Source organism: Ambystoma mexicanum, chromosome 1q (assembly GCF_040938575.1).
Source record: "Ambystoma mexicanum isolate Mex_15411 chromosome 1q, UKY_AmexF1_1, whole genome shotgun sequence".
Classification (NCBI taxonomy): Eukaryota; Metazoa; Chordata; class Amphibia; order Caudata; family Ambystomatidae; genus Ambystoma; species Ambystoma mexicanum.
In genome coordinates, this window is record NC_090922.1 from 1018548556 (window position 1) to 1018563307 (window position 14752).

The 14752-nt window shown below is 46.3% G+C and overlaps 1 protein-coding gene across 1 annotated transcript in view; it reads left to right on the forward strand.

Annotated features, from left to right (window-relative positions):
* COL24A1 (collagen type XXIV alpha 1 chain) overlaps nt 1-14752 on the forward strand; it is a 910546-nt gene that overhangs the window by 174485 nt on the left and 721309 nt on the right. The window contains exon 4 of the mRNA XM_069641689.1: nt 2861-2914. Coding sequence (XP_069497790.1) covers nt 2861-2914 — 54 coding nt within the window. The remainder of the gene's footprint in view (nt 1-2860; nt 2915-14752) is intronic.

Consider the following 14752-nt stretch of genomic DNA (forward strand, 5'->3'; position numbering starts at 1 on the left):
GTTTATGTAATGCTTAATGTTGAGCCTTGCCACCTCCCGTGGTTGTGTATTTGTGTACTGCTATGTATTCTTATATTCATGAGCATGTGAATCCATGCCAGACCCCATGCTGGAGAAGGAACAAGTTACTTACTTGTAACTGTTGTTCTCCAGCATGGGTCTGACTTTACATGCTACCAAATCTGAGGATGGCTGCCAAAGGGAGGGGCTTAGGGAGAGGGCAGTCATTGGCTGGGCAGTATGACCCAGAGATCAGTGATTGGTTACTACTAAGAAAGACAGATCAGAAACGAAACTGATACTGAATTTTTCTTTACCGAGGATTCCCAGCCTGACGACGGGGAATATTCATGAGCATGTGAATCCATGCCAGACCCATGCTGGAGAACAACAGTTACAGGTAAGTAACTTGTTCCTTAGAATACCTAGGGCTGGATTCATGGAATATTTGCACGGCTCAAAGCGACTTTGTACTGCCGACCCAAACCCTGATCCATGGAACTCTGCAAAGCATATTTTTGCAGTGCAATGTCAGTGCAAAGTCATTTTGTACTGCAGAAATTACCACTTGCCCTGACTTTGCACTGCAGAAATACACTTTGCACAGTTTCATGAATGAGGGTTTGTGTGGGCAGTGCAAAGTCACCTTTCAGCAGTGCAAAGTCATTATGAACCGTGCAATAATGCCATGAATCGAGTCCCAAGTGTTTTATCGCTCTGCCAAACTAAGAGTTTCGGTAGGGAAACTCAATTTATATGCCAGCTTTTGTGGAGGTATTTACCTCCACACCAAAACATTACCATATGCGGTAAATACTACATGTGGTAATATAAATCCAATGGAAGTCTGTGGGACTCCCAAAAGGGGCTGGTGTCCACTTGACTTGGGAGCAGGCAGACCCTCAAGTTACTGCAGTCACAGTACTGCTGTTTGGCAGTGCAAGTGGCCAGATGTGATTTGGTTATTTGTGTGCACTCACTGGATGGCCTCCCTAATGTAATCACTGCAGTTGATTGACTATACGACATCTCATTATACCCCTGTAGATCATTGTAAATGTTTATAAACCAGCGGCCCGCACAAAAAGCATCATTAATTGTAGCAAGATTGTCTGAGATTAAATGAAAATATACAGCTCGCTGAAGGGATGAGGAATCCGCTCTGTCTTACAGTCGGAATTGCGGATGTTGGAAGTTCAAAGGCTCTGCCCTCTGGAATACTTCCAAGAACCTTAAGCCTCGCAAAGCGTCAATTAGCAGCTGTTCGTACCAAGTAATAATTGTTTCAGAGTAATGAATGCCAACAGAACCCTCTTGGGACACTGCACCATAAGCAATCCCTACCTGAAGTCTCAAATACCCTCTGAGCATCCTCGCAGGCAGAGTGGCCGTCCTTCTATACCAAGGTGGTCACCTGGAAAGGAGCAGCAATTATTGGTCTCGGGAGGATAGCTCTGGGGCAATGTGCTCGCCATGGATGCAAGATGACACGGAGCAACCCAGGTTCGATCCCTGGGTCCACGCTTGGAAACCTCTTGGTATTAAGTGAGTTATAAATAACCAATTACAATGGTCACTGGAGAGGAGGCAGTAGTATAGATAATATAGCTATCAACCCCACATGCCTGGTCCTATAGGACTGGTAACGGTCCTCCAGCCTGAGCCCAGGGAGGTATGAGTGTAGCAAGGCCCTTGGTGAGGGCTCAGGGCCGTTAACAGCCCTTAATGCAACCAGACTAGTGGGATGATATAAAGATTCTAAATTTTCTCTCAGCATACACAATGTAGTTTGCTAATTTCTCACACCTGGTTTTCCTTCTGTGCATAACTGATAAACATTAACAATCACGTCCGGAGTATTCAGAAGTCTGAATTGTATATCATTATGGTTGTTAGTTATGTCAGATATTCTAACACTGCTGTTCAAAGCCAGAAGCACGACCTATAGCACCATTTAGGATTTGAAGATTTCGTTTTTTTTTTAAAGTATTGCAGCATTCCGATACAGAACACCTGCTTCTGTATGTGTAACATTCGTTGTGAAATTTCAACATTACATTTTTGATATCACATGGTCAGAGCTCTTACCTTTTTCGTGGTCATGCGACAGAAGGCTACCCAGTCCTGTGTTGGCATGGAATTCTGGGAATTGTAGTTTTCCTAAACATTGAATGGGGAATAAAAAATGGAAGTCCCAGAATCCACCCCAAAAACTGGACTGGATGGACTTCCCCTTGCAGTGCTGTGGGAAAATTGGGACCTCTGCAATTTAAAACTTTTGGGGGTAAAGGCAACAAGGCAATGGCAATACAGTGCTCCATGTTTCCCCTCATCCTTCTTCACCACTCGTTTGTGGCTCAAGACTTGACAACTAGAGACGTGACAACTGCGGCTTTTATAACAATATATCTGACAACAGGCTCTATGAACGTAAGACTGCAGTGTGTGTGACATGCTCCCTCTGTTGTTTGTTATATTTCACTTAACATTATTAACTACATTTGGAAGGAGATAACATTCCCTGCAGTTTCTCAGGCCATATTCGCTTTCTCTAACCTTCCTTCGACTGGGCCATTGTATTCCACATACGCCAATTGCCTTCCTTATGAATGCAGATGTGTTTGAAGACATTATTTCTATACAATAAACACAACACGGGAATCACCTATCAAGTCAGTGCTGTGAGCGTCCTAATGAATGAGCTTAACTCAAGAAGGAAGCTAAGATGCTTGTCTCCTCAAAGGAGTAATGAGTTGGTGTTAACTGTAAACTATTTATTGCCAGGGCTGTCTAGCCCATGCAGACCTGGGAGTAAGTGCTGTGCCCTTGGTATTAATCTACATGCTTTTTATCTTTTCAGGGCCCACCTGGTCCACCGGGATTACCAGGCCCTCCAGGAAAAAGAGGCCCACGGGTGAGTAGATATGTTCTCCCTGTCATTGTGTACATTGGTGTTCTTACAACTAGGTCAGATCAGGGTGCATTTGCCAGAATTCCCAAAGCCTTCACTGGCTAGTGCAGACTTCCGTGTTAGCTTTTTTGCTGATCACCACGTCACGAGATCAGTATACAACATCGATAGTTGGTACTGCACCAATGCAATGCATGATGTAAGTTGCATTGAAATACACATTGGCCCTCATTACGACTCCGGCGTTAACCAATGGTGCTAATAGCGCCATGGTTAATGCTGGTAACTTACCGATTCCGCCAATGGTAAATGGGGAATTACCACCCCATTCCAAGGTTGGCGGGGCGGTAATTCCCCATTTACCATTGGCCCTTCCCCATTCCCATTTTTGCCCCATAGGGGTCAATGGGACTGGGGATGGCGGTAATTACGGTACCGCAAATTGCGGTACCGTAATTACCTCAAGTCCTTTTGCGGGTCCCTACTTCAACGGCTGGTCCAGACCAGCCGTTAAGGTTGGGAGCCGCAAGGGGACCTCATAATCAGGCGTTAAGGGTTTAACGGCGCCGACACCTTTTACGGCGCCGTTAACCCCTTAACGCCAGGGTCGTAAGGGCCATTGACTGTGAAACTCCCACCACAGTTCCTCAATGGCCATAGAACTGATGTCAGTTTTTATGTGATCAATGAATGTGGGAGTATGAATTACTTCTGTGACATGTCTACATAGCATTGGCCGCCATATTTGACCGAACTTCGTATGAGATTGTGAATTTGGTGTTAGCAATTTATACCTGAAAACCCTTTCGAATTGTTGACTTGTAAATAAATCAAAATCAGTGGATTAAAAAAAAAGTACTCGCTCTGTATTCATGCTTCCCGGTATGCCTTGAAGTCAGAAAAATGAAACAAAGTGATGGTTGCTATGGAAAGGTAATCAAAGGAAGGAACATCCGCGGGGAAGAATGGGAAAAGAGGAAAAGAAGGGAGGTGGGATGTCTGCGGGCAAAGGGAGGTATGGAATGGAGCATTCATTAAGAAAACAACTAAAATACAAAAACATTTTGTCACAGAAATATCAATGTTGCTTTTTCAGGGAACAGTGAAAAAAAACAGGTTGCAAAACTGCCTCAGAATCTTCCAGCACATATAGCCCAGGTCCTTTTCCATGTGCACCGTGAAGACATGCCTTTGTGACTTCCATGCATCCGTCATGCATTCCTTTGAGTTAGCTAGTCATGCTTTCCTTTGAGTTAGCTAGTCATGCTTTCCTTTGAGTTAGCTAGTCATGCTTTCCTTTGAGTTAGCTAGTCATGCTTTCCTTTGAGTTAGCTAGTCATGCTTTCCTTTGAGTTAGCTAGTCATGCTTTCCTTTGAGTTAGCTAGTCATGCTTTCCTTTGAGTTAGCTAGTCATGCTTTCCTTTGAGTTAGCTAGCGCGGACTGATCATCCGATGAATCACTCATTTTACTCTTGAGTAGCCTAAAGCTAGTGAGGACGCATGTGAATTTGAGGATGCTCCATTGCTCATGATGGGATATGTGCAAGCTATGCGGGGTTGAGGACAGGGCCATTATTAGTGCTGCACTGCCTAGTTTTGCATCGGGACACACTGGGTCTATTCTGTATGCATTCTGTCTCATGGGGTTCCACCCCCACCCTGTGGCCCCATCATTCTCTCCATCCACCTGCTCCCCTGGCCAATTCCTCTTACTTTCCCTCCAGACTACATATCCTTGGAGCAGCTCCGTTCTCTGATGACGCAACCACAATAACCCCACCGTCACCTACCGCAGACTCTTTGGTAATCTGCCCAGCCCAGTCACTCGCCCCCAGTTCCTCTCCTATGTCCTTGCAACCCCTGTGGGCACTGAGTACCAGCTACAGGCCTGACCTGATGCTTCCCTCTCTGGCATTACTTTGTAAACACGTCTGTACTGCCACCAGGGCCCTACACCCCCCAGGATGTGCCCACACTCTGCTCTTTCAAATAACATTGGGACTGTGCCACCCAGTCTTCCTCGTCCTGTGATTATCGCATACTAGTCGTTACCAAAACGAATTCTCGCCCGAGTTATGTTTTGCTTTTCATTAAAGTGGCAATTCCTCATTTCCCAGGTGACAGATTAAAGTAGTAAGAAACAGCGTCATCAGTCCAATGGAAGGCAACTTCCTAAAACCTGAATCGTCTCTCATACTGGGTCAGCAAATTTAACTGGTCTACAAAACACAATGCTGACATGTCAACATTACGCATAGCCCCCGGAAAAGGTATGCATTTCTTCATTGTAGTCCCTGCTCTTCCTTTCAACTACTGAAGCAAAGCCTCAGTTCCCCTGCTCTGGACACTTCATGACATTTTATGGTATCTGGTCTTTCCGTCTAATGCCATTGCATCTAATGCATAATACATGTTTTGGGGGAGGAAAGGGTTAATGTTTATTTAGGTGCATTATAAAGGGTAAAACAGGGGCTCGGAGGACCCCCCCCCCAAAAAAAATGCCTTAGATGCAAAGTTTTTAGATGGAAACAATTTGATGGAATGGCATTAGATGGAAAGACCATAAACCCATTTTATAATTGTTAAAAAATATTTGTTTTGGCAATATTTATATTAACCAGTGCGTTCCTTCTTCATCTGGGTTTGCTATGAAAGATTAACAGACCTTTATGGCATCATACGCATATTTGGCAACTCTCATAATCTGGTCAACTTTCATTCCGATGCGGACATTGCTGGAAAGCTCACATTACAGATCAGTACGTTAGCTCAACTAGTCTCTGCTCTCGTGTTCTCGATATTAATGGCTGGGAAAGCCTTAATGTTAATGCGTCCCCTCGGACATGTGTGCTTCCTAATCTTCCCGTGACAACACGGCCTCCATTCTGCAAATACCGTATCGCGCCGGGATTGTTTATATGAAGAGATAACAATCCTGCGATGTTCTGTAAATGAAGCAGAATTCAAATGGCCTCGTACCAGGAAAGCAGGGAAAGAGCTAAACACAATTCTGTGCAATCAAAGTGAAGCAAAAAGGGTCATGGGCAATAATGGCATATCGGTCACTTGTGCCAGATGGTCCAGTGACAGTTTTGGGCAAAGTAAAGTAAAAGGGGTCATGGGCTATATTGACATATTGGTCATTTGTGCCAGATGGTCCAGTGAAGCAGGAAAAGCGCTCAACACAGTTTTGTGCAATCGAAGTGAAGCAAAAGGGGTCATGGGCAATAATGGCATTTTGTTCATTTGTGCCAGATGGTCCAGTGAAGTAGGGAAAGCGCTCAACACAGTTTTTACAATCGAAGTGAAGCAAAAGGGGTCATGGGCAATAATGACATATTGGTCACTTGTGCCAGATGGTCCAGTGACAGTTTTGTGCAAAGTGAAGTAAAAGGGGTCATGGGCTATATTGACATATTGGTAATTTGTACCAGATGGACCGGTGAAGCAGGGAAAGCTAAACACAGTGTTGTGTAAAGTGAAGCAAAAGGGGTACTGGGCAATATTGATAAATTGCTCATTTGTGCCAGATGGTCCAGTGAAGCAGGGAAAGCGCTAAACACAGATGTGTTCAATCCAAGTGAAGCAAAAGGGGTCATGGGCAATAATGACATATTGGTCACTTGTGCCAGAAGGTCCAGTGGCAGTTTTGTGCAAAGTGAAGTAAAAGGGGTCATGGGCTATATTGACATATTGGTCATTTGTGCCAGATGGTCCAGTGAAGCAGGGAAAGCTAAACACAGTGTTGTGTAAAGTGAAGCAAAAGGGGTAATGGGCAATAATGATACATTGCTCATTTGTGCCAGATGGTCTAGTGAAGCAGGGAAATAGCCAAACAAAGCTTTGTGCAACTGAAGTGAAGCAAAAGGGGTAATGGTCAATAATGACATATTGGTCATTTGCCGATGCTCCCCATGCAATCCGTGAAGTTCTGGCGACGAAGATGTGCCGGAAAGTGCACCAGATGCTTTGAGTCAGGGTGCGTTCAATGTATTATAATACTTATTATCTGCTGGTACACCAGCTGAATCGACATGCTTTGGGGCATGTGCATTATAATCGTATGCTCAGAAGAATGTTATCTGCTTCAAACAGTGAAGGTGTAGTGCGAGCCATGCTCAACACTACTGCTTCAAGTTACCTACATGCTATACCCCGCATTCAATGCACCCGCCCTCCATCTATTGCAATATACAGTAACCTGCACAGCTATGGATGCAGCCGTCCTTCATTGTGCTTCAATCAATCACTGCAGTTTGCGGTCAGGTCCGCTCAAAATCGCGAATAGATGAAACAATTTGGATTAAGTGGGAGGTTTTTTTCTCTCCAGAAACTGGCACAGCCACCATGCGTAGATGCCTGAATGGGAGGGCTGCGATATTAAGATAGGGTCTTGCGCTTCGAGGATTGAAAGGGATTTTTCCTGTAGTCATTGCAGTGTTTTATAAACTTGATATGGGAATCAATCGACAGCCTATGTGGGTTTCAAAGATCAGGAGGGTAACATGAACACATGCCCCATTGGCTTGAGGGGGCGGGAGGTAGAATTAGGTCAGCCCAATTAATGCAGTGCTACCTTTGTGGTCTTTTCTTTGTTCACCTGTTTTTACATTGAGAAACTAAATAAAATGTAAGTGCATACTGCCAGAGAGCCAGCTACCAGATGGTGTTTAACCTCTAGTTATCGGAGAAAGCCAGAAGTGTACAAAGTGGACAGGTTATGATCATTTATTTAAGCACTTTCAATTTACAAGGCTCATCGCTGTGAAGCCAAGAACTTCAATACTCTTTGTAGCATGCAGCTTTGTTTCAACTGTGCCACTGAAAAGTGTGAAATGGTGCACACCATCCCGCACCTCCTGCCATCTCAACGATGGTGCTGATCACGCCCAATTGCGAAGAAATGATCTCGAATCAAATTGTATTTCTTCGGAGCACAAGCAGTTCCGCAGCATCCCTGCAGCCGCCACCCTGAAGGCCAGCCGCAATAAGTCCTAAAATGTACAAATGCTAGCTTACATCCACCATCTCACACTATCCTTCTCTAAAACAGCCATTATATTTTGTGTTTGTTGACTTGTGGGCCGCTTTCTACTCTGTTTCCAGACAATTATAGTTTGAGAAACTGATTCGTGAGATGTTACATTACTTGATTTAATACAAAACCCTGAGAGACTCAAGACTAAACTTTTCCAGTGGGACAGGATTAGAACTACAGCCAAATGCAAGTCCTATTGTGATTTTAATGAGAGCCCCTTCCAATACAAAAGATACAGCACTCCAGAGTCATACATTTTGAAATACCCTTCCGTCATACACAGATCGGATTTTTTACGACTAAGATTCAATCTATGCCAAGCGTAAAATAATAGTTCAAAAGAGAGAACATCTGTCGGTTTTGCAAACAGCCCTCACAGAGAGAAACATTAAGACATTTATTGGTTGCTTGTGCCGCCCTGCCAATGTGAGAATTAGATATTTGAGGCATATTACGGAAGGATATCAAGAAGTGTCGCCTGATCTTTTAGGGCAAATGATTCATTGTGGTGTACTTACGCAAGTGAGAATTGGAGCTATTGGTTTTCTGTACTCATTGAAGCTAAAAGAGATTTAGAAACACACAGGGAATCAATTTCAATTTAATGAAGATTTATTTTTATTTGCATTGTATAGTGCGATCAGACTATATTCTGTTATCATGTTACGCAATTTTAAATTTTATTATTATTCATGGTTTTTCTTTTTCTTTTATTTTGATCATTTTAAATTATTTTCTCTCTAGACTTTCTTTTCTCTCTATTGTGTATTATATTTTCAGATGTACGATATTGTAAAATTGATATATGTCAGCTAAATAAATTTAAAAAAAAAATTATAAATGCTCGCTTATCACTCCTGTGGGGCTTTCCGTGTAGGGCGCTTGGCAAGCAAAACAGATTATCAATAGCTCATGTTGCAATTTAATCGACATGTGTTCCTTCATGGTGATCAATCTTTCTTACAGTTTGAATATGCTGAAAAGCACATTATTTATATAACCGATTTGAAAAGTGTGGCCGTGATTCATAGAATTATTTGAGTATAAAACAGGGATGTGCGTGCCATTCTGCCCGCAAATCCCCATCCGTCAAACAGGGATATCCTTTAAATGATGTTTTATCACTCCTAAATGTGTAACCGGAGGTGCCGCTGGTCCGATATCACAGCGAGAAGAGTGTTCGCAGGTTCAAATCCTGGCAGGGCCAAACTCAGCCTTTCATCCTTCCGAGGTCGATAAATGAGCACGACACACCGTGGGTAATAATAAGCAGCGCTCAGATACCTGAGGGTTCATAGTGCTATATGAATGCTACATTATTATTATTATTATTATTATTATTAGTTGTTGGTTGTCAGAATGATGGATTTCATAGCAGTATCATTGGCTTTAGTGGCCGCTCTTGGATTTGGTAAAGCACATAATTACTCTGATCAAATGATTTGAACATTTATAATTGTCTTAACCCAGCATTACAACAATTGTTGCAGGTATAATTATTCTGCATCACAGTAAACCGGAGATGGACACATTTGACTAAGCATGTCCATTTGGTAAGCCTTTCAAGATATAATTGTCACAATAGCAAGCATCGTCCCATTGCAAGAAACATGTTGATCCACACTGGCAGCTGAGCTAGGGCCAGAAGTGACAAACATGTCAAAGCTGCTTGAACTACAAATGGTAACCTTCTCTGTACAAGATTATTGGTGAGGTGATTAGTGATTCTGCACACTATCACAAACATTGCAGACCTTTAGCACGACACATAAACCAAGTAGGCCTCGGAATGGTAGCCTAGCAGGAGTTTGTACTGAAATATTAAAGAAAAACACAATATTTTGAGAGAGGCCCGTCCGTCAAAGGACGTTCACTTTTATTGCATTTCGGCCGGGAGGATTTGCTTAATGTGTGGTTAACACAAACGACTCCAGGTAGTTAAAGGCAGCAGCGCTTATATACAGAGAAAAGAGGGATGGCTAGTATTTTATTACATACCAGTGCACACAGACAGAACCTACTTTACAATGGTTTATGATCAGTAAAGATTACCAGAACAATTTTAGGTACACCTTTCCATTCACATGTCCTTGTCAGGAAGGATTTCCCTTGAATTAGTAACTAAAGCAAATGCAGGTGAGCACACGAAACCTGGACCTTATGCCGCCCTTCCCCAACCCACATACGTTAACCTGATCCTCTACACAGATGGATGTTAGTAATAGAACAGACACTAGAGAAAAATCAAAAGGGCACCCATTTAACCAAGATGGCAGAAAGAGACAAGATTGCCACTAAAATACATTGTTGCAACAGAAACGTAGTCGCCTTATTTCAGATGTATCCCTTCATTCCTCCCTTTTGGTGACACCCGTCACCGCACGCTTAATGGCCATGGACCTCTCAGCATAAGGACGCATAGGTAAGCCGGAAGTAGAGGCAGAACTGGAGCCAATTGTATGATATGATCTGATGAGTAATTGATAACGTGCCTGTACACAAGTGTTTCTAGGTGCAACAAGACAAGGTAGGGTAGGGAGGGCGAACAAACGATCCTACTAGGCCTTGTGTCATTCAGATTGTGCACGTGTAGGGGGGAGAGGGAGAGGAGAAGTGCCAGGTGGAGGGAAGGGAGGGAAGTGCAGTCAGGGCAGCATTGCTCTGAGTAAGTGCAGCTGGGGGAGCCGGCTCAGGGTAGTGCAAGGAGGAAGGGGACTGTAGGGTAACAGATACAACCCCTAAGTGCGTGGAGGCCCGGGAAGCAGATCAGGTTCTTGCAGGTCGTAGAGGAGCCAGGTCTCATTGAGTTCTGAGGGTAGCCAGGTGACCAGTCAGCGCAGCAGACAGGTGGGTCAGCAAGGGACAGGAAGCAGAAGCGAAAAGGAAGGTCTTTAGCTGCTTCCAGAACCTGAGGTTGTCTGGCTCGAGTTTGAGAGGGGCAGGGAGGTCATTCCAGAGGGAGGCCCCTGCAGAGGAGAGAGATCTTCCTCCCACTCCTTACCTAGAGAAGCATCTGACCATCAGAGAGTTAGAGGTAGCTGAGCGAGGGGCTCGAGACGGAAAATGTTTAGGAAGAGGGAGTTGGGTGTAGTGCTGGCCCTGGCCCCAGAAGGCTTAGTGGACAATGCAGAGTGTCTTGAACTTGATCCTTGCAGCCACTGGGAGCCAGTCGAGAGTTTTCAGGGCTGAAGAGATACGATCCCTGGGCTTGAGGCCAAGATCAAGTCTTGCAGTCCTGTTCTGGTTTAGTTGCAGAGGGAGGACCGTAGAGGAAGACAGGTTGAGAAATAAAATTGGGTTGAGGTGTGCCGGATCCTTGAGGCGCTGGGATTACAAAATGATAGGAACCTATGCAATTAAAATTGAAAATAAGCTGCTGCACCTTAGAGGGAGTAGTTACCTCGAAAACTACTAGAATATGTTAAACATGAAGAAAGGGAGAGCGACACCTCATTCACGGTGCGCTGCATAGACTGTAGAAAAAACATACAAATATACAGATATGTAACCAGACTTGGTTTCTTTGCAGAAGGTATAGTTTAAGCTAGAAGTCAAGTTCATGGACCCAATAAGTTGCATATGAAATAAAATGTATAAAGCAAATTCAGAACAGATCTGCCGGCACGTGTTCTGACCCCAAACTGGGTCCTTTTCAAGGCAAAGATGTGTGTAGTTTGATCAAGTAAAACACATAGGTGACATATCATTGCAAAACAAAAAAGTAAATCGAGAAGTGGTTCAATCAAACAAAGAAATGAAAACCATATATTAACATCATACATAGTTCATATGTGCAGGGCCAAATGCAAAAGGCCAAAACGCAAGTCAAATGTTGGTTAAATAAAATGTGGAATGTAAGAAAAAACAGACCAAATATTGTCGCATACACATAAAATGGAACATTACCAATGGTATTGGAGGGTTCAGTATCCAAGATGTGCCATTGTTGCATCATTCGATCGGTCGGTGAAGAGCCGTACCACTTTGCCCTTGAGGGACGGAAGGAAAGACCTGAGGGCCTAGAACATGGCCTGGAGCTCCAAGACGTTGATGTGCAGGGACCTCTCCTCCGGGAGCCAAAGGCCTCTTGCATGGAGATCTCTGGTGTGCGCTCCCCATCCCTTCAGGGAAGCATCCGTCGTCACCATCTCCTGATGCGCTGGGGTCTGGAAGTCCATGCCCACCGCAAGGTGCGCGTGGGAGCCCCACCACCGGATCACTTGACGGAACATCTCGTTGAGGGAGATCTTGTCTTTGAAGCTGCCCGCCGCTTGCATCCAAAGAGCGTTGAGAAACTCCTGCAGTGGCCACATCCGCAACATGCATAGACGCACGAGGTAGATGCACGATGAATCATGCCAAGCAGGGACTTGATGGACCTCACCCTGGCCACTTCCATGGTAAACAGCCATTGTACCTTGCCCAAGATGGCCTTCGTCCTTTCCTCCGATGGTGAACTCCTCCAACCGCACCACTGTGTCAAGTCTGGCTCCCAGGAACAGGGCGCCTTGCGACGGTACCAAGTGGGATTTCGCAAAGTTGATCGAGAATCCCAGATCCATGAGCAGGCCGACGGTCTTCACTGTGTGATCAATGGCAAGTTCTCTTGACTTTGCTCGAATGAGCCAATCGTTCAGGTAGGGGTAAACGTGAATCCCCTGCAGGCGCAGCCACGCCGCCACCAGTACCAGACACTTGGTGAAGACCCTCGAAGGGCAGGACCTTGAACTGGTAGTGTCACCCTTGGACTACGAATCATAGCAACTTTCGATGTCCTTTGTGTATGGGGATGTGGAAGTAGGCATCCTCCAAGTCCAGCGACGACAGGAAGTCGCCCCCCTCCAGCTGTTCCAGTACATGCTGAAGGATGACCATATGGAATTTCTGGGACTTGTTGTATTTGTTGAGGCGGCGAAAGTCCAGGATGGGCCGCCAGCTGCCGGTCTTCTTTCAGACGAGGAAGTACCTCAAGTATACTCCAGAGCCCCGGAGCCTCTTCGGGGCGAGTTCTATCGCACCCTTTTTCAGCATTGTTTGTACCTCCAGAAGCAGCTGTGGCATGTGGTTTTCCTTCCTGGCCACGGGTGGTAGATGGGGACACTTTCTTTGGAACTCCAGAGTGTGCCCGCGTGCCGGGGCATCTAGCACCCAATGGTCGGAGGAGATGAACTCCCACACATGACGAAATTCGCCATCCGGCCTCCCACCAGGGTGCTCGGGTGGGGCCCGATGTCATGGCCGGTTCAGTCTTGCTTCACCGAGGCCTTGCCACCTTGGCCTCCTTGGCGACGACGGCGGTGTCCTCCGTCCTTACTGCGGCCTGTGTAGGCTTTCTGCGACGAGGAGCAGCCCACTTGGCGGTATGACATGGAACTGCCGCCGAATCCTTTGGAGGCACCTTGAGACTTGCCTCCGGGGGTCACAAAGGACGGCCCTCATTGATGGAGAGAGCCTAAGGCCCAGGCCGTCTCAGTGTCCGTCTTGATGGCCTGTAGTGATTCATCCACTGCCTTCCCGAACAGGTTGTTCCCGTCGAAGGGCATGTCCAGTACCCTGGTCTGCACGTCCTGATGGAAATCGGTGGCCTTGAGCCAACCGCACTGGTGAAGGCAAACGCTGTTGCCCATCTGGCGAAAGCCAGTGTCGGCGATGTCCGTGGCCACCGTGATGGCATGGTCCGAAGCAACCTTGTCTTTGTGCAGGATTTCAAGGGCTTCCGCCATCTTGTCATCTGGGAGGAAGTCCAGGAGGGGAGCGATCTTGAACCACAGCTCCCTGTCGTAGCGTGCCACGATCGCGAGGGCATTGGCCGCTTTCATGGTCGTCGCTGCAGACGAGATGACCCGTTGTCCCATGGCGTGCAGCTTCTTCCCCTCGCTGTCCAGTGGGGAAGTGGAAGTTGATGGCGTCGCCCCTGCAGATTTCTTCTTGGCCTCTGCGGAGACCACCAAATCCGGGGACGGCTGTGCCCTGAGGCACATAGGGGCAGAGTCTGGGACCCGGTCTTCTTCTCGTACTGGTCCCTCTTTGCTGGAGCCATGGACGGGTTCTTCAGCAGTGCCAGTCCTTCGTCCCAGATGTCGTCCAGTAACGGGACTGAGAGGACGGTCTTCCTCTTGGCCTCCCGTCGTTGGTAGAGGAAACCTTCCTTTTTCTGCTCTTTGGGGCATAGCTGGAAAAGCTCTGATGCCCTGGCGATCATGGCATGAAAGGAAACAATTTCGTGGGGAGAGAGGCCCGCGCAGGGGGTGATGGGAGATCCATCCCATCGTCACCACCGTCGTCATCCATCTCCGTCGTCGCCGTCTCCGTTCCTGTCTCATCCCTCGGTGGAGGGGATGGGGGTGAAGGATGGAAGGGAGGAGGAGGATGGATTCGCCTCTGCTTGTTCGTTGGGCTCCCCGATGGTGCAGGCGCCGATGGATCGTCTGCTGGGGTTAAGAGCAACCTTGTCCTTATCTCCGTACACAGGGTCTGCAAAGTCATCAAGATTGCACCTGAATTGTCCTGTGGCGTAGGCATCGGTTGCGACGGGAGCAACGGCTGGGGCGCAGGTTCCTCCGTTTCCTCCAAGGGTCACGGCTCCTTGTCGGCTCCACCGTTGCTCTTCATTTCCTCCTCATCGGGATTTCTACCATAGGACCTGACTTCCGCGAACCTCTTGTCCATGATCTTTTTGACGCCAGTCATCCTCGGAGGTGGTATCTGTGTCCGTTATGGCTACCGTGCCCCCCCATCTTTCTCGTCCCGGGGTTTCACAGGGTTCTTCTCGATAGGCTGGAAAGATGATTCCCTCAGGGGT